Source organism: Heterodontus francisci, chromosome 8 (genome assembly GCF_036365525.1).
Source record: "Heterodontus francisci isolate sHetFra1 chromosome 8, sHetFra1.hap1, whole genome shotgun sequence".
Classification (NCBI taxonomy): Eukaryota; Metazoa; Chordata; class Chondrichthyes; order Heterodontiformes; family Heterodontidae; genus Heterodontus; species Heterodontus francisci.
In genome coordinates this window covers 1454734-1477596 of record NC_090378.1, presented here as the reverse complement: position 1 = coordinate 1477596, position 22863 = coordinate 1454734, and the positions used below count along the sequence as shown (strand labels likewise).

The 22863-nt window shown below is 49.6% G+C and overlaps 1 protein-coding gene across 1 annotated transcript in view; it reads left to right on the top strand.

Annotated features, from left to right (window-relative positions):
- Positions 1 to 22863, top strand: part of LOC137373152 (collagen alpha-1(XI) chain-like) — a 612019-nt gene that overhangs the window by 159992 nt on the left and 429164 nt on the right. The window contains exons 12-13 of the mRNA XM_068038011.1: positions 11824 to 11898; positions 17433 to 17516. Coding sequence (XP_067894112.1) covers positions 11824 to 11898; positions 17433 to 17516 — 159 coding nt within the window. The remainder of the gene's footprint in view (positions 1 to 11823; positions 11899 to 17432; positions 17517 to 22863) is intronic.

Below are 22863 nucleotides of genomic sequence, written 5' to 3'. Positions count from 1 at the left end.
TCTGGATAAGTGCTAACAGGCAATTTAAAAATCAGTCAGCCACTTTAATCAGTTGTTCCTGTCGCTGGCTTCAACTCCTTGATGAATATTGTGCCTTGCACGGAACACAGTCCAATCTGCTCACTGCCTCAGAGGCTCTTTAGCACCTGATGATCCAGGGAAAATCGCCCCCACACTATTTCCAGTGACAGGAAGGTCAGTAACTAGAGGCCATGGATTTACAACACTTGATAGAAAAACGAGGGCAGGAGATGAGGAGAATTTTTTAATGCAGTGAGTTGTTGTGATCTGGAATGCGCTGCCTGAAAGGGCGGTGGAAGCAGATTCAATAATCACTTTCAAAAGGGAATTGGATAAATACTGGAAGGGGAAAAATTTGTAGGACTATGGGGAAAGAGCAGGGAGAGTGGAACTAATTGGATAGCTCTTTCAAAGAGTCAGCACAGGCACGATGGGCCGAATGGCCTCCTTCTGTGCTGTTAGATTCTGTGGCACACATTTCTTCCACTTTTTCCTGTCCAGGAAATCAGGCCCCTGGGCTGTTGCTGTAATGACGACCCCTTTGCTGGGGGACAGGTTGTGTACCTGACAAGGAGGGAGTGGTGAGATGCAACTGAAAGCCAGGTGCGGGGTGGGGTCCAATCCCATGTGTCATTCGTATTAAATAGGGAATCAATCCAAGATCACAACTCTCCTGTCTGTCACTGGGGATTGTCTAGATTGGGGCTTGGACCTCATAAACTTCCGACTCGCAGGCCAGAATATTCCCATGAATGCAAGGATCACCCCGACAAGCAGCTGTTTAATCCAATTAAACACCAGCCTCTGGTAGATTCCTCCCTCCCTCCACTCGCCCTCCTCTGCTTCCCATCGGATGACACAATGCTTTTAAAATTATCCTCCTTGTTTTCAAAACATTCCCATGGCCTCATCTCCCCTCCAACCCCCCTCCCTATCTCTGTAACCTCCTCCAGTCCCTACCCCCTCCCTATCTCTGTAACCTCCTCCAGCCCCAACAAACCTCCCTATCTCTGTAACCTCCTCCAGCCCCAACAAACCTCCCTATCTCTGTAACTTCCTCCAGTCCCAACAACGCTCCCTATCTCTGTAACCTCCTCCAGTCCCAACAAACCTCCCTATCTCTGTAACTGCCTCCAGTCCCTACCCCCTCCCTATCTCTGTAACTGCCTCCAGTCCCTACACCCCTCCCTATCTCTGTAACCTCCTCCAGTCCCAACAAAGCTCCCTATCTCTGTAACCTCCTCCAGCCCCAACAAACCTCCCTATCTCTGTAACTGCCTCCAGTCCCTACCCCCTCCCTATCTCTGTAACTGCCTCCAGTCCCTACATCCCTCCCTATCTCTGTAACCTCCTCCAGTCCCAACAAACTTCCCTATCTCTGTACCCTCCTCCTGTCCCAACAAACCTCCCTATCTCTGTAACCTCCTCCAGCCCCAACAAACCACCCTATCTCTGTAACTGCCTCCAGTCCCTACCCCCTCCCTATCTCTGTAACTGCCTCCAGTCCCTACACCCCTCCCTATCTCTGTAACCTCCTCCAGTCCCAACAAAGCTCCCTATCTCTGTAACCTGCTCCAGTCCCAACAAACCTCCCTATCTCTGTAACTGCCTCCAGTCCCTACCCCCTCCCTATCTCTGTAACTGCCTCCAGTCCCTACACCCCTCCCTATCTCTGTAACCTCCTCCAGTCCCAACAAACCTCCCTATCTCTGTAACCTCCTCCAGCCCCAACAAACCACCCTATTTCTGTAACTGCCTCCAGTCCCTACCCCCTCCCTATCTCTGTAACTGCCTCCAGTCCCTACACCCCTCCCTATCTCTGTAACCTCCGCCAGTCCCAACAAAGCTCCCTATCTCTGTAAACTGCTCCAGTCCCAACAAACCTCCCTATCTCTGTAACTGCCTCCAGTCCCTACCCCCTCCCTATCTCTGTAACTGCCTCCAGTCCCAACACCCCTCCCTATCTCTGTAACCTCCTCCAGTCCCAACAAAGCTCCCTATCTCTGTAACCTCCTCCAGTCCCAACAAACCTCCCTATCTCTGTAACCTCCTCCAGTCCCAACAAACCTCCCTATCTCTGTAACCACCTCCAGTCCCAACACCCCTCCCTATCTCTGTAACCTCCTCCAGTCCCAACACCCCTCCCTATCTCTGTAACCTCCTCCAGTCCCAACAAAGCTCCCTATCTCTGTAACCTCCTCCAGTCCCAACAAACCTCCCTATCTCTGTAACCTCCTCCAGCCCCTACACCCCTCCCTATCTCTGTAACCACCTCCAGTCCCTACACCCTCCCTATCTCTGTACCCTCCTCCAGTCCCAACAAACCTCCCTATCTCTGTAACCTCCTCCAGTCCCAACAAACCTCCCTATCTCTGTAACCTCCTCCAGTCCCAACAAACCTCCCTATCTCTGTAACCTCCTCCAGTCCCTACACCCTCCCTATCTCTTTAACCTCGTCCACCTCGACACACCTCCAGCCCCTACACCCCTCCCTATCTCTGTAACCTCCTCCACCTCTACACTCCTCCCTATCTCTGGAACCTCCTCCAGTCCCTACACCCCTCCTTATCTCTGTAACCTCCTCCACCTCTACACCCCTCCCTATCCCCCTCCCTATCTCTGTAACCTCCTCCACCTCTACACTCCTCCCTATCTCTGTAACCTCCTCCAGCCACCAAACCCCTTCCGATCTCTGTAACCTCCTCCATCCCTACACTCCTACCTATTTCTGTAACCTCCTCCAGTCCCTACCCCCTCCTTACCTCTGTGACCTCCTCCAGCCCTTACACCCCTCCCTATCTCTGTGACCTCCTCCAGACCTTACACCCCTCCCTATCTCTGTGACCTCCTCCAGTCCCTACACCCCTCCGTATCTCTGTAACCTCCTCCAGCTCTACACCCCTCCCTATCTCTGTAACCTCCTCCAGTCCCTACACCACCTCCCTATCTCTGTAACATCCTCCACCTATACACTCCTCCCGATCTCTGTAACCTCCTCCACCTCTACGCTCCTCCCTATCTATGTTATCTCTGCCAGTCCCTACACTCCTCCCTATCTCTGTAACCTCCTCCACCTCTACACCCCTCCCTATCTCTGTAACCGCCTCCAGTCCCTACACTCCTCCCTATCTCTGTAACCTCCTCCAGTCCCGACGCCCCTCCCTATCTCTGTAACCTCCTCCACCTCTACACCCCTCCCTATCTCTGTAACCTCCTCCAGTCCCTACGCCCCTCCCTATCTCTGTAACCTCCTCCACCTCTACGCTCCTCCCTATCTATGTTATCTCTGCCAGTCCCTACACTCCTCCCTATCTCTGTAACCTCCTCCAGCCCCTACACCCCTCCCTATCTCTGTAACCTCCTCCACCCCGACACCCCTCCCTATCTCTGTAAACTCCTCCACCCCTACACCACCCCCATCTCTGTAACCTCCTCCACCCCGACACCGCTCCCCATCTCTGTAACCTGCTCCAGCCTCTACACCCCTCCCTATCTCTGCAACCTCTTCCAGCCCCGAGACCCATCCCTATCTCTGTGACCTCCTCCAGCCCCTACACCCCTCCCTATCTCTGTGACCTCCTCCAGCCCCTACACCCCTCAAATAACAAAGAACAAAGACAATTACAGCACAGGAACAGGCCCTTCGGCCCTCCATGCCTGCGCCGATCCAAATCCTCTATCTAAACCTGTCGCCTATTTTCTAAGGGTCTGTATCTCTTTGCTTCCTGCCCATTCATGTATCTGTCTGGATACATCTTAAAAGACGCTATCGTGCACGCGTCTACCACCTCCGCTGGCAACGCGTTCCATGCACCCACCACCCTCTGCGTAAAGAACTTTCCACGCATATCCCCCCTAAACTTTTCCCCTCTCACTTTGAACTCGTGACCCCGAGTAATTGAATCCCCCACTCTGGGGAAAAAGCTTCTTGCTATCCACCCTGTCTATACCTCTCATGATTTTGTGCACCTTAATCAGGTCCCCCCTCAACCTCCGTCTTTCTAATGAAAATAATCCTAATCCACTCAACCTCTCTTCATCGCTAGCGCCCTCCATACAAGGCAACATCCTGGTGAACCTCCTCTGCACCCTCTCCAAAGCATCCACATCCTTTTGGTAATGTGGCGACCAGAACTGCACGCAGTATTCCAAATGTGGCCGAACCAAAGTATTATACAACTGTAACATGACCTGCCAACTCTTGTACTCAATACCCCGTCTGATGAAGGAAAGCATGCCGTATGCCTTCTTGACCACTCTATTTACCTGCGTTGCCACCTTCAGGGAACAGTGGACCTGAACACCCAAATCTCTCTGTTCATCAAGTTTCCCCAGGACTTTTCCATTTACTGTATAGTTCACTCTTGAATTGGATCTTCCAAAATGCATCACCTCGCATTTGCCCGGATTGAACTCCATCTGCCATTTCTCAGCCCAACTCTCCAATCTATCTATATTCTGCTGTATTCTGACAGTCCCCTTCACTATCTGCTACTCCACCAATCTTCGTGTCGTCTGCAAACTTGCTAATCAGACCACCTATACTTTCCTCCAAATCATTTATGTATATCACAAACAACAGTGGTCCCAGCACGGATCCCTGTGGAACACCACTGGTCACACGTCTCCATTTTGAGAAACTCCCTTCCACTGCTACTCTGTCTCCTGTTGCCCAGCCAGTTCTTTATCCATCTAGCTACTGCACCCTGGACCCCATGCGACTTCACTTTCTCCATCAACCTACCATGGGGAACCTTATCAAACGCCTTACTGAAGTCCATGTATATGACATCTACAGCCCTTCCCTCATCAATCAACTTTGTCACTTCCTCAAAGAATTCTATTAAGTTGGTAAGACATGACCTTCCCTGCACAAAACCATGTTGCCTATCACTGATAAGCCCATTTTCTTCCAAATGGGAATAGATCCTATCCCTCAGTATCTTCTCCAGCAGCTTCCCTACCACTGACGTCAGGCTCACCGGTCTATAATTACCTGGATTATCCCTGCTACCCTTCTTAAACAAGGGGACAACATTAGCAATTCTCCAGTCCTCCGGGACCTCACCCATGTTTAAGGATGCTGCAAAGATATCTGTTAAGGCCCCAGCTATTTCCTCTCTCGCTTCCCACACAAACCTGGGATAGATCCCATCCGGACCTGGGGACTTGTCCACCTTAATGCCTTTTAGAATACCCAACACTTCCTCCCTCCTTATGCCGACTTGACCTAGAGTAATCAAACATCTGTCCCTAACCTCAACATCCGTCATGTCCCTCTCCTCAGTGAATACCGATGCAAAGTACTCGTTTAGAATCTCACCCATTTTCTCTGACTCCACGCATAACTTTCCTCCTTTGTCCTTGAGTGGGCCAATCCTTTCTCTAGTTACCCTCTTGCTCCTTATATATGAATAAAAGGCTTTGGGATTTTCCTTAACCTTGTTTGCCAAAGATATTTCATGACCCCTTTTAGCCCTCTTAATTCCTCGTTTCAGATTGGTCCTACATTCCCGATATTCTTCCAAAGCTTCGTCTCCTTATCTCCTTGACCACCTCCAGCCCCTACACTCCTCCCTATCTCTGTAACCTCCTCCAGTCCCTACACTCTTCTCTATCTCTGTAACCTCCTCCAGCCCCGACTCCCCTCCCTATCTCTGTATCCTCCTCCAGCCCCTGCACCCCTCCCTATCTCTGTAACCTCATCCATCCCTCACACCCCTCCCTCACTCTGTTTCCTCCTCCTGTTCCTACACCCCTCCCTATTTTTGTGACCTCCTCCTGCCCCTACAACCCTCCCTATCTCTATAACCTCCTCCAGTCCCTACCCCCTCCGTACCTCTGTAACCTCCTCCAGCCCTTACACCCATCTCTACCTCTGTAACCTCTTCCAGCCCCAATACACGTCCCAATCTCTGTAACCTCCTCCAGCCTCTGCACCCCTCACTATCTCTGTAACCCCCTCCAGCCCCTACAACCCTCCCTATCTCTGCGACCTGCTCCTGCCCTACACTCCTCCCTATCTGTGTAACCTCCTCCAGTCCCTACACCCCTCCCTATCTCTGTGACCTCTTCCTGCCCCACAGAATTAGAGTTCCTCTAATTCTGGCCTCTTGGGGATCCCTGATTTTAATTGCTCCACCATTGATAGCTGTGCTCTGGAATTCCCTCCCTGAACTTCTCCACCTCTCTCCACCTCTCTCCACCTCTCTCCACCTCTCTCCACCTCTCTCCACCTCTCTCCACCTCTCTCCACCTCTCTCCACCTCTCTCCACCTCTCTCCACCTCTCTCCACCTCTCTCCACCTCTCTCCACCTCTCTCCACCTCTCTCCTCCTTTAATGTGCTCTGTAAAACCTGATTCTTTGACCAAGCCTTTGATTGCCTGCCCTTGTTTCGTTCAATGTCCATTTCTCCATGCTTCTCTCTGCAGCACCTCCTCCGACAGTGCAGTCACGATGGGCCGAAGGGCCTGTTTCTGTTCTGTATAACACTCTGACTCTGACTCTATGACTCCTGTCATTTTACTGCATTAATGGTGTTTTTTAATGCAAGAAATTTTTGTTGTTAAACAGATAGCGAGTTAACTAGTGCATTCCATTGACCAGATAGTTAGCGTGTTAACTAGTGCACTGCCAAAGGAAGTGAAATCCTCTCGATCCAAACTGCTTCATGCTGGTCACAAATGGAAGCTGCCGACAAATCCCAGACTTGGTCCCATGTCTGGTCGTGTTTGTGCTGCGTGAAGACTGGCCCTGTTCGAACTCTGTGTAGTTTGAGGTTTGCTCAAGGTCATTGCTCAATTACTGCAACAATCCTGGCTCAGAGTTCTGATAGCCATCAGTAAGTGAATCTTGACATCAGAGGGAGTTAACAGGATTGAAATGACAGAAATATGTTGTCCCACATGCTCCATGCTGCACGCCTAATACCTGACAAACTGTAGACAACCTTCCCCGAACAGGCAGCTGGCCTGAGGTAAATCTGTGCAACAGATACTCAGTCACCTTTAATAAATGTTTATTTATATGACAGTTCAATCAGGAGAAAAACTCCTGCAGATGTTGGAACCACAAATTCTGGGAAGAAAAGTAAGGAGATGGCAGTGCATTAAATACAAGAAAGAGCTCACGTTGTTACAGCGCCTTCGTGCCCACAGGACATCGCAAAGTACTTTACAACCAGTGAAACACACTTGAAGTGTGGTTACTGCTGTAACATTGGAGGCACAGCAAGCTCCCAAAAACAGCAAAGTTGTAATGAGCAAGTTTGGGAATATTGGTTGAGGAATAAAGATTGGCCAGTTTGCAGGTGAGATAACCCCTGCTCTTCAATGTTCTGGGATTTTCTAAAGGACAGACACGGCCTTTGTTTGACATCTTATTGGAAATATAGCACCTCTGACAGTGCAGTGCTCCCTCAGTACTGACCCTCCGACAGTGTAGCGCTCCCTCAGTACTGACCCTCTGACAGTGCAGCACTCCCTCAGTACTGACCCTCCGACAGTGCAGCGCTCCCTCAGTACTGACCCTCCGACAGTGCAGCACTCCCTCAGTACTGACCCTCCGACAGTGCAGCGCTCCCTCAGTACTGACCCTCTGCCAGTGCAGCGTTCCCGCAGTACTGCCCTTCCTGACTAATCCTTATTTACTTGATCAAAACCCTAATAATTTTCAAAACCTCTGTTAAATCTCCTCTTCACCTGTCTGCTCCAAGGAGAACAATCTCAACTTCTCCACTCTCTCCACAAAACTGACATTCTGGTTAATACCCTCATCCCACCGGATCCCTAGTGACCATCCACCAAATGAAATGTCGGGAATGTTGGGCTGTGCGTGTAGAGAACGACAGGGAATATTGGAAAGCATCTGGAACTGCCCATGGACCGCGATTACTGATAGTATAGGGGGAAGTGGGATGGGTACATGAATGGCACCCGACGTTACCAGGACCGAACTGGCAAACAGCATGCAGTAAATAGAGGTAGCAGAAAAGGGAACAGAGGAAATATAAATATAAATGTTAGCCGACAATAAATCCACAATTCTCACTAACACTACCAGAACAGTACTGAGGGAACGCTGCACTGTCAGAAGGGTCAGTACTGAGGGAACACTGCACTGTCAGAAGGGCAGTACTGAGGAAGCACTGCACTGTCAGAAGGGCAGTACTGAAGGAGTGCTGCACCGTCGGAGGGGCAGTACTGAGGGAGTGCTGCACTGTTGCAGGGGCATTATTGAGGGAGAACAGCACTGTCGGAGGGTCAGTTCAGAGAGAGTGCAGCATTCTCCAAGGGTCAGTACTGAGGGAGTGCCGTACTGTTGGAGGATCAGTACTGAGGGAGTGCTGCACTGTCGCAGGGTCAGTACTGAGGGAGTGTCGCAGGGTCAGTTCAGAGGGAGTGCCGCACTGTCGGAGGGTCAGTTCAGAGGGAGTGCCGCACTGTCGGACGGTCAGTTCAGAGGGAGTGCCGCACTGTCGGAGGGTCAGTACTGAGGGAGTGCCGCACTGTCGGAGGGTCAGTACTGAGGGAGTGCCGCACTGTCGGAGGGTCAGTACTGAGGGAGTGCCACACTGTCGAGGGGTCAGTACTGAGGGAGTACCGCACTGTCAGAGGGTCAGTACTGAGGGAGTGCCGCACTGTCGGAGGGTCAGTACTGAGGGAGTGCCGCACTGTCGGAGGGTCAGTTCAGAGGGAGTGCCGCACTGTCGGAGGGTCTGTTCAGAGGGAGTGCCGCACTGTCGGAGGGTCAGTTCAGAGAGAGTGCTGCATTCTCCAAGGGTCAGTACTGAGGGAGTGTCGGAGGGTCAGTTCAGAGGGAGTGCCGCACTGTCGGAGGGTCTGTTCAGAGGGAGTGCCGTACTGTTGGAGGATCAGTACTGAGGGAGTGCTGCACTGTCGCAGGGTCAGTACTGAGGGAGTGTCGCAGGGTCAGGTCAGAGGGAGTGCCGCACTGTCGGAAGGTCAGTACTGAGGGAGTGCCGCACTGTCGGAGGGTCAGTACTGAGGGAGTGCCGCACTGTCGGAGGGTCAGTTCAGAGGGAGTGCCGCACTGTCGGAGGGTCAGTTCAGAGGGAGTGCCGCACTGTCGGAGGGTCAGTTCAGAGGGAGTGCCGCACTGTCGGAGGGTCAGTTCAGAGGGAGTGCCGCACTGTCGGAGGGTCAGTTCAGAGGGAGTGCCGCACTGTCGGAGGGTCAGTTCAGAGGGAGTGCCGCACTGTCGGAGGGTCAGTTCAGAGGGAGTGCCGCACTGTCGGAGGGTCAGTTCAGAGGGAGTGCCGCACTGTCGGAGGGTCAGTTCAGAGGGAGTGCCGCACTGTCGGAGGGTCAGTTCAGAGGGAGTGCCGCACTGTCGGGGGGGTCAGTACTGAGGGAGTGCCGCACTGTCGGGGGGTCAGTACTGAAGGAGTACCGCACTGTCAGAGGATCAGTACTGAGGGAGTGCCGCACTGTCGGAGGGTCAGTACTGAGGGAGTGCTGCATTCTCGGAGGGTCAGTACTGAGGGAGTGCCGCACTGTCGGGGGGTCAGTACTGAGGGAGTGCCGCACTGTCGGAGGGTCAGTACTGAGGGAGTGCCGCACTGTCGGGGGGTCAGTACTGAGGGAGTACCGCACTGTCGGAGGGTCAGTACTGAGGGAGTACCGCACTGTCAGAGGGTCAGTACTGAGGGAGTGCCGCACTGTCGGAGGGTCAGTTCAGAGGGAGTGCCGCACTGTCGGGGGGTCAGTACTGAGGGAGTACCGCACTGTCGGAGGATCAGTACTGAGGGAGTGCCGCACTGTCGGAGGGTCAGCACTGAGGGAGTGCCGCACTGTCGGAGGGTCAGTTCAGAGGGAGTGCCGCACTGTCGGGGGGTCAGTACTGAGGGAGTACCGCACTGTCAGAGGATCAGTACTGAGGGAGTGCCGCACTGTCGGAGGGTCAGTACTGAGGGAGTGCCGCACTGTCGGAGGGTCAGTTCAGAGGGAGTGCCGCACTGTCGGGGGGGTCAGTACTGAGGGAGTACCGCACTGTCAGAGGATCAGTACTGAGGGAGTGCCGCACTGTCGGAGGGTCAGTACTGAGGGAGTGCCGCACTGTCGGAGGGTCAGTTCAGAGGGAGTACCGCACTGTCGGAGGGTCAGTACTGAGGGAGTGCCGCACTGTCGGAGGGTCAGTTCAGAGGGAGTGCCGCACTGTCGGGGGGTCAGTACTGAGGGAGTACCGCACTGTCGGGGGGTCAGTACTGAGGGAGTGCCGCACTGTCGGGGGGGTCAGTACTGAGGGAGTACCGCACTGTCGGGGGGTCAGTCCTGAGGGAGTGCCGCACTGTCGGGGGGGTCAGTACTGAGGGAGTACCGCACTTTCAGAGGATCAGTACTGAGGGAGTACCGCACTTTCAGAGGATCAGTACTGAGGGAGTGCCGCACTGTCGGAGGGTCAGTACTGAGGGAGTGCCGCATTCTCGGAGGGTCAGTACTGAGGGAGTGCCGCACTTTCGGGGGGTCAGTACTGAGGGAGTACCGCACTGTCGGAGGGTCAGTACTGAGGGAGTACCGCACTGTCGGAGGGTCAGTTCAGAGGGGGTGCCGCTCTGTCGGGGGGTCAGTACTGAGGGAGTACCGCACTGTCAGAGGATCAGTACTGAGGGAGTACCGCACTGTCGGAGGATCAGTACTGTGGGAGTGCCGCACTGTCGGAGGGTCAGTACTGTGGGAGTGCCGCACTGTCGGAGGGTCAGTACTGTGGGAGTGCCGCACTGTCGGAGGGTCAGTTCAGAGGGAGTACCGCACTGTCGGAGGGTCAGTTCAGAGGGAGTGCCGCACTGTCGGACGGTCAGTTCAGAGGGAGTGCCGCACTGTCGGAGGGTCAGTACTGTGGGAGTGCTGCACTGTCGGAGGGTCAGTACTGTGGGAGTACCGCACTGTCCGAGGGTCAGTTCAGAGGGAGTGCCGCACTGTCCGAGGGTCAGTTCAGAGGGAGTGCCGCACTGTCCGAGGGTCAGTTCAGAGGGAGTGCCGCACTGTCGGAGGGTAAGTTCAGAGGGAGTGCTGCACTGTCGGGGGATCAGTACTGAGGGAGTGCCGCACTGTCGGAGGGTCAGTACTGAGGGAGTGCTGCATTCTCGGAGGTGCCGTCTTTCAGTTGAAGTTTGAAACTGAGGCCCTGTTTTCCCTGTCAGCAGAATGTAAAAATATCCCCTGACACGCTCGGAAGAGTTCTTCCTGGTGTCTTGGCCAATATCTATCCCTGAAGCACCATCAGTACAAAACAAATAGACAGCTGATTAGTTTACTGCTGTTTGTGGGAGCTTTCTGTGTGAAATGAGATGCTGTGTAACCTACATTACAACAGTGACTACACTTCTTCATTACTTCATTGTGAAGCACTTTCAGATGTCTAGAGGTGGTGAAAGGCAGTGTAAAAATGCAGGTCCTTTCTTTTTATGTTGGTGACCTTATGAAGCTGGGGTCACATTAAGCATGAGATGAAGCAACTCAGACAGGATGCGTTTCTGTGTCTCGACACCCTGAATCCAATGTGAGAATGGATAAAGTGTTACTGTGTGACGGATCCGTTGTAATTCTGATGATGGAGCTCGAATGACTGATTAGCAGATGTGGAGCTGCCCCCATGGCCAGGCAACGTGAATTTTAATTTTTTGAAGGAATGCAGGAATCTTGGAAATATGTACAGGGGTCCCTGAGGGTGTGATTTACTGCTGCTGCTGCCTGCCCCTTCCCCCACACTCAGGCTGGTTGCTTCAGCTATCACACATGATGAATGGATTGAAATCATTCTCTCTTTCTTTCTCTGACAGGGTCCCACCGGACGGGCTGGACTTCCTGGAGCAGATGGATTGCCTGGTCCGCCAGGTACTATGTTAATGTTACCGGTAAGTTCTTCACTCTCTCTTGTCATCTGCACCCCCTGCCATTTTTGTATTGAATGTTATAGATACTGTAAATTATAAAAACAAGCTGGAAACATGAAATCTTGCAGCACAGAAGGAGGCCATTCAGCCCATCGTGCTTGTGCTGGCTTTTTGAAAGAGCTATACTATTAATCCCACTCCCCCGCTCTTTCCCCATAGTCCTGGGGAATTTCTCCTTCAAGTATTTATCCAGTTCCCTTTTGAAAGTGATTATTGAATCTGCTTCCACCGCCCTTTCAGGCAGCGCATTCCAGATCACAACAACTCACTGTGTAAAAAAAATTCTCCTCATCTCCCCCTCTGGTTCTTTTACCAATTACCTTCAATCTGTGTCGCTCTGGTTACTGACCCTCCTGTCACTGGAAACAGTTTCTCCTTATTTAGTCAATCACAGTCCTTCATAATTTTGAACACCTCTATTAAAATCTCCTTTTCACCTTCTCTGCTCTAAGGAGAACAACCCCAGCTTCTCCAGTCTCTTCACATCACTGAAGTCCCTCATCCCTGGAACCATTCCAGTAAATCTCCTCCACACCCTCTCCAAGGCCTCGACATCCTTCCTAAAGTGTGGTGCCCAGAATTGGCGATACTCCAATGGGTCCTAACAAGTGATTTATAACTTCCTTGCTTTTCTACTCTGCCTCTAAATACAAAGTCAAGGACCCTGTGTGCTTTTTTTAACAGCCTTCTCAAACTTGTCCTTCCAGTTTGAGAGAGTTTCCCTCCTTTTATATTAATGGGCTCCATTGGTAGTCTGCACAGAATTCAGTCCTAATGCTGGTCCCACATTATTGATATAAAAGCATCTCGATTTCTGAGCCTCTGCAGACTGAAGGAGGTAGAGGAATGCTGTCCAACTGAGTGTCTTAGAATTACACAATCCAACTGCTCATCTGTTCCATATTATAGGGCCTTTAGCAAAACTGAAATCTATGTCAGCACTAGGAAAGTACAGGCACAGGGTGTTATGGAGATTGGTGCAGAGTTTAGGCAGAAGCCCCCCTTCATGAGGGAACATTTTACCTCTTATCAGGCAAAGAATGAACACTTTGTGGGATTTGTTGGGAGTTGACCAGGAGCCTCTGGAAGTTAACACATTGACCTGGGAATTACATGTAAACAAGTCTAAGCTACTTCCTATATAAACCTTTGCAGCTGGAAGGAGAAATGGTTAAAACTGTCAGTAGAAGCATACAGGATTTTTATTTTTATTCATTCATGGGATGTGGGTGTCGCTGGCCAGGTCAGCATTTATTGCCCATCTCTAATTGCCCTTGAGAAGGTGGTGGTGAGCTGCCTTCTTGAACTACTGCAGTCCATGTGGGGTAGGTATACCCACAGTGCTGTTAGGAAGGGAGTTCCAGGATTTTGACCCAGCGACAGTGAAGGAACGGCGATATAGTTCCAAGTCAGATGGTGTGTGACTTGGAGGGGAACTTGCAGGTGGTGATGTTCCCATGCATCTGCTGCTCTTGTCCTTCTAGTTGGTAGAGGTTTTGGGTTATGTAAGGATGTAGGTGCTGTTGAAGGAGGCTTGGTGAGTTGCAGCAGTGTATCAGTGTTTTACAAATAGAGGCATGCAGTTCAGAAGAACATAGGAAGAGGAGAACGTTATTCAGCCCCGTGAGGTTGTTCTGCCATTCAAATACATATGTCTGATCTGTATGTTAACTCCTTCGACCCACCTTGGTTCCGTAACCCTTAATACTCTTACTCAACAGAAATTTATCAATCTCAGTCTTGAAATTTTAATTAACCCCCAGCACCAACAACATTTTGGGGAAGACCAAAAGCTTGATCAAAGAGATAGGTTTTAATGAGCATCTGATAGGAGGAGAGGGTGTTAAGAGGCATAGAGGTTCAGGAAGGAGATTCCAGAGCTTGGGGTCCAGGCAGCTGAAGGCACAGCCACCAGTGGTGGAGCAATAAAACTTGGGAATGCTCAAGAGGCCAGAATTAGAGGAGTGAAGAGATCTTGGAGGGTTATGGGACTGAAAGAGATTACAGAGATTGGGAGGGGTGAGACCATGGAGGGAGTTGAAAACAAGGACGAGAATTTTAAGATCAAGGCATTGCTTAACTGGGAGCCAATGCAGGTCAGTGAGCACAGGGGGTGATGGGTAAACGGGACTTGGTGTCAGTAAGGACAGCAGAGTTTTGGATGGCCTCAAGTTTATGGAGGCTGGAATGTGGGAAGCTGGTCAGGAGTGCATTGGACTAGTCAAAACTGGAGGTAACATAGAGAGATACAGCACTGAAACAGGCCCTTCAGCCCACTGAGTCTGTGCTGACCATCAACCACCCATTTATACTAATCCTACATTAATCCCATATTCCCTACCACATCCCCACCTTCCCTCAATTCTCCTACCACCTACACTAGGGGCAATTTACAATGGCCAATTTACCTATCAACCTGCAAGTCTTTGGCTGTGGGAGGAAACCGGAGCACCCGGCGAAAACCCACACGGTCACAGGGAGAACTTGCAAACTCCACACAGGCAGTACCCGGAACTGAACCTGGGTTGCTGGAGCTGTGAGGCTGCAGTGCTAACCACTGCGCCACTGTGCCGCCCCTAAGTAACAAAGGCAAAGATGATAGTTTCAGCAGCAGATGAGCTGAGGCAGGGTGAAGTCGGGTGACATTATGGAAGTGGAAATAGGCGGTCTTAGTGAAGGTACAAGAATGTAGTTGAAAGCTCATCTCGGGGCCAAATATGATACCAAGGTTCTGAACATACTGGCTTAATCTCAGACTGTTGCCAGGGAGAGGGATGGTGTCGGTAGCTAGGGAATGGAGTTTGGAGCAGGGACTAAAGACAATAGTTTTGGTCTTCCTAATATTTAATTTGAGGACATTTCTGCTCACCCAGTACTGGATGTTGGATAAGCAGTCTGATAATTTAGCACCAGTGGATGAGTTGAGAGAGATGGTGATGAGGCAGAGCTAAAAACTAGCACTGTGCTTTTGGATGATGTCACCGAGGGGCAGCATGTAGATGAGAAATAGGAGGGCCAAGGATAGATCCTTGGGGGAGGGACACCAGAGGTAATGGTGCAGGAACTCACCGTGGATTTTAGAAACTCTGCATAGAAGGAGGCCATACATTCCCCGGTATTGTGTGCTGATGTGTGTCTAATCCTCCCCGCACATAAACTCCAGTATTCATTGATGCTCTGAATATTGATTAGTGTTTTGGTGAAGCCCTCGTTGATCCTCTGGTTTTATTTGTATCAGAGCTCTGGGAAATCACATCAACATTGAAGCTTTTGGATTCCAAATGAAAAGACAGCATTAAAACTCCCTGGGCTGGTCATTTATATATTGATTCACAAATTATATTCAGTTCTAAAAGTTTTGTCAGAGAAACTGTTCCCACTGGCACAAAGATTGATAACCAGAGGACACAGATTGAAGATAATTGGTAAAAGAACCAGAGGGGGAGATGAGGAGAGTTTTTTTTTACACAGTGAGTTGTTGTGATCTGGAATGCGCTGCCTGAAAGGGCGGTGGAAGCAGGTTCAATAATAACTTTCAAAAGGAAATTGGATAAATACTTGAAAAGGAAAAAAATTGCTGGGCTTTGGGCAAAGGGCATTGATAAATTGGATAGTACTTTCAATGAGCTAGCACAGGCATGATGGCCTGAATGGTCTTACCTTGTACTGTATCATTCTGATTCTAGGATTCACTTGCTGCCGATCTTATAAACAGCCTTTCTTCAATGTAGAATGGATGAACTCATTGACCCCTGTCAGTTCCTCGAGAATCAGGGCAGGTTTCTGTTAAGTGCAGACTGCTCGAGGTGTTGGAGTCAATCCAAACCAGGCTGTCATAACAGGTTTTTATTTTTGGTCTTGTATAAATCCTGTTGTATAATAGTTTGGAATCACAGCAGTCAAAAGAATGGTTTGTGTGGACTGATTGAGATATGGACCTCAGAGTGAAATTAGTCGTAAAGTCATTACGGCACAGAAGGAGGTCATTCAGCCCATTCAATTCCATGCCCTGTACAGCATTCCAGCAGGTCCCATTCCCCTGCACTGTCCCCGTAGCCCTGCAAGTTTTTTTCCCTCAAGTGCCCATCCAATTTCCATTTGAAATCATGAGTCACTTCCCTTCCACTATCCTTGTAGGCGTGAATTCCAGCAAATTAAAGGAGAATAGTAATAATAATGGCCAATCATTGGAATAAATATTAAAGATCTTAATGGATATTTGGTTATATTGCAGCTCTGCTGATGGTGTCTCACTGATATCAGAGCCTGGTTCAGGACTGTAGAGATCCCAGGGGTTAAGCTACTGATTCTGTATATTCAGCAGGGGTAGCACACGTTGAAGGAACAGGGTGGGAGATTGGCCTTTAATCATGTGACCTTCATTCCCTTTGAACACTGAGTCTTGCTGGGATTAGTGAAATGATCCTAATGATGGGACAGGAGGTGATCATCCAGCCCTTTGAGCATGTTCCACCATGGCTGATGATTGCTCCATATCCCTTGATGTCCTTAGCCAAGAAAAATCTATCAATTGCAATCTTGAAAACTCCAATTGCTCCTCAGATTTTTGGGGGAGTGAGTTCCAGATTTCCACTCCCCTTTGTGTGAAGAAGTGCTTCCTGACATCACCCCTGAACAGCCTGGCTCGAATTTTAAAGTTATGCCCCCTTGTTTCTGGACTCCCTGACCAAAGGAAAATGTTTCTTTTTGTCTTGTGAATATGGTGTTTTTCTGTCCCCTGTTTTAGCGTGTTAACTCGTTTATTTTAAGTGGGAAATTAATGTGTAATACGTAATAGGCAATGGCTGATGGGTGTTGGGCAATTGCCAGTGGGTAATGGTGAATACGTAATAGGCAATGATCAATGGGTGATGGCCAATGGGTAATGGGCATTGGGAGATGGGTGATGGCCAATGGGTGTTGGGCAATTGCCAATGGGTGAGGGGCAATGGCCGATGGATAATAGCCAATGGGTGTTGGGCAATGGCCGATGGACAATGGGCAATGGCCGATGTGTGATGGGCAATGGGTGATGGGAAATGGGCAGTACAAAATGAATAATGAGCAATGGCTAATTGGGGGTGAGGGATTGTTAATAGCATCATAAGGTCATTTACACCATAGAAGGAGACCATTCGGCCCATCAAGTCCATACTCACTCTCCGCGGAGCAATACAGTCAGTCCCACTCCCCCGCTCGAACACTGTGGCCCTGCAAGTTTATGTCCTTTGCTCCTTTAGGTTTCCATCCAATTCCCTTTTGGAATCATTGATTGTCTCTGCTTCCACCACCCTCGTGGGCTGTGAGTTCCAGGTCATTACCACTTGCTGCATAAAAATGTTCTTACTAAATGGTGATTAATGGGCGATGTTTTGTGTCTTCACCAAGGGGTTATGTTTGTCCAGAGAATATTCTTGGATTGTGTTTCTAGTTGTGGTTAAATCATAAACACTGGTATTTTGTTTAAAATATTTTTGTGCTTCTGTTGCTTGCAGTTCCAATATGGATCAAGTGGTGAGAAGGGTCCAGTAATATCAGCCCAGGAAGCACAAGCTCAGGCCATCCTACAGCAGGCCAGGGTAAGCGAATCACCTTTTGTCACTCGCTCACCCCCACCTTTCACACCCTCGCCCCCAGTAAAACCAGATTCCATCTAACTCTGGCCATTGTCCCAGTACAGCTCTCGTCTCCACTCACTTAAGTCCAAGGGACGTAGACTTGAAAGGATATCACAGAATTGTTAAAGCACAGGAGGAGGCCATTTGGCCCATCGTGTCTGCACTGGCTCTCTGAATGAGCAATTCACCGAGTTCCATTCCCCCACCTTCTCCCCGTAATCCTGCACATTCTTCCTTTTCACATAACAGTCTAATTCCCTTTTTGAATGCTTCAATTGAACCTGCCTCCACCACGTTCTCAGGCAGCTCATTCCAGGACAACTAATTAAACCATTCACTGCCAGATCTGGCTGGACCCCATAAAGCTCTATCACGTCCAGTTCTCATCTGCTGAAAATGCTCACAATTTCATTATTGAACTGGAATGTAAAGATAACCCTGGCTTCTCTTCACTACAAACCATCTTCTTAAACCCCTCTCCCCATTCCCCTCCACCCTCACCTTCAATAATAAGTGCGAGGAGCTCATGGATCTTTGTCAGTAAGGTCAAGACTATCTGATCAGCTGCCTCTGCCGTGTCCCTCCCTTCCACTATCCCACCGAGCCAAACATCCTCTGCCTGACCCTTGCCCGAACCCTGAACTCACATCTTTCTCTAGTTTCTACCTATCTGCCGTAATGTGCTGTCGGAACTCAGCTTGTTCATGGGACCCACCTCCTGCTCCCTCGATCCTATTCCCACAAAACTGCTGATGACCCAACTTCCCCTCCTGGTCCTCATGTTAGCCGATATTGTTAAGAGTTCTCTCTCTTCAGGTGTTGTCTTTCTCTCCTTTAAATCTGCTGTCATCACCCCTCTCCACCACCCCTCACCGTTCTTGCAAACTACTGTCCCATCTCCAACCTCCCTTTCCTCTCTAAAGTCCTTGAACGTATTGTCGCCTCCCAAATCTGTGCCCACCTTTCCCAGAACACACAGAAGAAATTTCTCCTCGTCTCAGTCCTCTGTGTCCGTCCCCTTCTCCTGTGCCTATGACCCTTGGTTCTAGATTCCCCAGCCAAGGAAAACATCCTCTCCGCATTACCCTGCCAAACCCTCTCAGAATTTTATACATTTCATTGAGATCAACTTGCATTCTTCAAACTCCAGAAAATATTGGCCCATTCTACTCCATCTCTCCTCATAGGACAACCCTCTCATCCCAGGAATCAATCTAGTGAATGTTTGTTACACTCCCTCTAAGGCAAGACTGGTTATTTACCCTCCTGTCTTAAATCTGACCTTTCTATTTAAATTCTGTCCAGTGCAGCAATACATTTGCATTCAGATCATGGAATCAGAGAATGGTTACAGCACAAAAGGAGGCCATTTGGCTCAACATATCTGTGCTGGCTCGCTGCAAGAGCAAATCTCCTCGTCCCACTATCCTGCATCTTCCCAGTAACCCTGCAATTTTTTCACTTCATATATTATCCAATTTCCTTTTGAAAGCTTTGATTGAATCCATTGCTTGAACCTGTCTCCACCACACTCTCAGACAGTGCATTCCAGATCCTAACCATTCACTGTGTAAAAAAGGTTTTTCTCCTGTCGCCATTGCTTCTTATGCCATTGACCTTAACTCTCTGCCCTCTGGTTCTTGATTTTTCTGCCAATAGGAACAGTTCTGAACTGACCTGAAACGTTAACTCTGCTTCTGTCTCCACATATGCTGCCAGACCTGCTGAGATTCTCTTTATTACTCTGTCCAGACCCCTTATGATTTTGAACACTTCTATCAACCTCTCAACCTTCTCTGAGGTGAACAGCTCCAGCTTCTCCAATCTATCCTCGTAATGAAGTCCCTCATCCCCACAACCATTCTCGGAAATCTTTTCTGCACTCTCTCCAATGCCTTCACATCCTTCTGAAATGTGATGCCCAGAATTGGACACAATACTCCAGTTGAGGCCGAACCAGTGTTTTATAAAGGTTCACCATAACCTCCTTGTTTTTGTACTCTATGCCTCTATTTAAGAAGCCCAGGATCCCAATGCCGTTTAAACCACTTTCTCAACCTGCCCTTGAAGTGATTTATGACTTTAACCCCTTACAGGGACTAAACCAAATCAGGAGTTCTTTGTTCTTTGTACATCCCTTTAATCAAGTTCAAACCAGACAAATTCTCAGGCACTTAGGGCGGCACAGTGGCGCAGTGGTTAGTACCGCAGCCTCACAGCTCCAGCGACCCAGGTTCGATTCTGGGTACTGCCTGTGCGGAAGTTGCAAGTTCTCCCTGTAACCGCGTGGGTTTCCGCTGGGTGCTCTGGTTTCCTCCCACAGCCAAAGACTTGCAGGTTGATAGGTAAATTGGTCATTGTAAATTGTTCCTAGTGTAGGTAGATGGTGGGAATGTGGTAGGGAATTTGGGATTAATGTAGGGTTAATATAAATGGTTGGTTGTTGGTCAGCACAGACTTGGTGGGCCGAAGGGCCTGTTTCAGTGCTGTATCTGTCTGTCTATATATGTCATCACTTCAATTAAGAAGGGATAGATTATTTGGGTCCAAAGAATTGTACTAACTTTCCTTCAAAGAAAGAAAACCAACAGAGAATATTACCATCTTTCAGATAGCCTATTTTAACAATTATGGCTAAGTCATAAATATCCCAGATATTATAAGGGTCTGGAAACTCTCTTCAATACGTATCTCTCCAATTAGAGACACAGAGAGGGGTTCTTTGTAGTTGTATGCAGAATGCTACATGAGACGATTTATTAACTTTTACATAATTATTAAAGAATTTAACATGCAATACACTTCTAAGTTGATAAGTATATCACAATATCAAATCTTACTAAGAGATGTAACACATATTCTTATTTTTAACATAGAATTCAAACATTTAACCTTGCTCATGCTACAGCAAAAATATCTCAGAATATCCATCAACATTTGTACCTTAACCTCTCCTTAGTTGTGAACCTCCATAAATTTGCCCAGGCATGCGCCATGGAGAGGTCACTCCATAGTTGCCTCACAGCGACTGAAACAACACGGAAGGCAGCAGTTACGGGTTATAAGTCCAGATAAATTGGCGTAGAAACTGGGCGCCACGGGTTGCCTTTGTCGGTGGGAGAGGTCATTGCACCTCACTGGACAGCTACCGCCCGCCTCAAACCGGGCAGCCCCCGGTCAATAAGGTTCTGTCCCGCCACAGTCTGCCTGCTTCAATGGGTGCTTGGAGCTCAGGGTCATTGCCCGAAAGGTGGACTGATACACCGCACCAAACAACATGAAAAAAGGAAAGAAGGTACCAGCCCTTCGCTTTGCAAGCTGGAACGTCAGAACTATGTGTCCTGGCCTGTCGGAAGACCTTACACAAATCAACGATTCTCGGAAGACCGCCATCATTAACAACGAGCTCAGTAGACTCAATGTGGACATCGCAGCACTTCAGGAGACTCGCCTCCCCGCGAGTGGCTCTCTAGCAGAGCAAGACTACACCTTCTTCTGGCAGGGCAGGGATCCTGAAGAACCAAGACAGCATGGAGTGGGCTTCGCCATCAGAAACTCCTTGCTCAGCATGATAGAGCCTCCCTCAAATGGCTCGGAACGCATACTGTCCATCCGACTGCTCACCACCTCTGGTCCAGTACACCTACTCAGCATCTATGCTCCAACACTCTGTTCCGCACCTGAAGCTAAAGACCAGTTCTATGAACAACTCCATAACATCATTAGCAGCATCCCCAACACCGAACACCTATTCCTGCTGGGGGACTTTAATGCCAGGGTTGGGGCCGACCATGACTCATGGCCCTCCTGCCTTGGGCGCTATGGCGTTGGAAGGATGAATGAGAACGGGCAGAGACTGCTTGAGTTGTGTACCTATCATAACCTCTGCATCACCAACTCGTTCTTTCACACTAAACCCTGTCACCAGGTTTCATGGAGGCACCCAAGATCACGTCGTTGGCACCAGCTAGACCTCATTGTCACAAGGCGAGCCGCCTTAAACAGTGTTCAAATCACACGCAGCTTCCACAGTGCGGACTGCGACACCGACCACTCCCTGGTGTGCAGCAAGGTTAGACTCAGACCAAAGAAGTTGCATCATTCCAAGCAGAAGGGCCACCCGCGCATCAACACGAGCAGAATTTCTCACCCACAGCTGTTACAAAAATTTCTAAATTCACTTGTAACAGCCCTTCAAAACACTCCCACAGGGGATGCTGAGACCAAGTGGGCCCACATCAGAGACGTCATCTATGAGTCAGCTTTGACCACCTACGGCAAAAGTGCGAAGAGAAATGCAGACTGGTTTCAATCTCATAATGAAGAGCTGGAACCTGTCATAGCCGCTAAGCGCATTGCACTTTTGAACTACAAGAAAGCCCCCAGCGATTTAACATCCGCAGCACTTAAAGCAGCCAGAAGTACTGCACAAAGAACAGCTAGGCGTTGCGCAAACGACTACTGGCAACACCTATGCAGTCATATTCAGCTGGCCTCAGACACCGGAAACATCAGAGGAATGTATGATGGCATGAAGAGAGCTCTTGGGCCAACCATCAAGAAGATCACCCCCCTCAAATCTAAATCGGGGGACATAATCACTGACCAACGCAAACAGATGGACCGCTGGGTTGAGCACTACCTAGAACTGTACTCCAGGGAGAATGCTGTCACTGAGACTGCCCTCAATGCAGCCCAGCCTCTACCAGTCATGGATGAGCTGGACATACAGCCAACCAAATCGGAACTCAGTGATGCCATTGATTCCCTAGCCAGCGGAAAAGCCCCTGGGAAGGACAGCATTACCCCTGAAATAATCAAGAGTGCCAAGCCTGCTATACTCTCAGCACTACATGAACTGCTATGCCTGTGCTGGGACGAGGGAGCAGTACCCCAGGACATGCGCGATGCCAACATCATCACCCTCTATAAAAACAAAGGTGACCGCGGTGACTGCAACAACTACCGTGGAATCTCCCTGCTCAGCATAGTGGGGAAAGTCTTTGCTCGAGTCGCTCTGAACAGGCTCCAGAAGCTGGCCGAGCGCGTCTACCCTGAGGCACAGTGTGGCTTTCGTGCAGAGAGATCGACTATTGACATGCTGTTCTCCCTTCGTCAGATACAGGAGAAATGCCGTGAACAACAGATGCCCCTCTACATTGCTTTCATTGATCTCACCAAAGCCTTTGACCTCGTCAGCAGACGTGGTCTCTTCAGACTACTAGAAAAGATCGGATGTCCACCAAAGCTACTAAGTATCATCACCTCATTCCATGACAATATGAAAGGCACAATTCAACATGGTGGC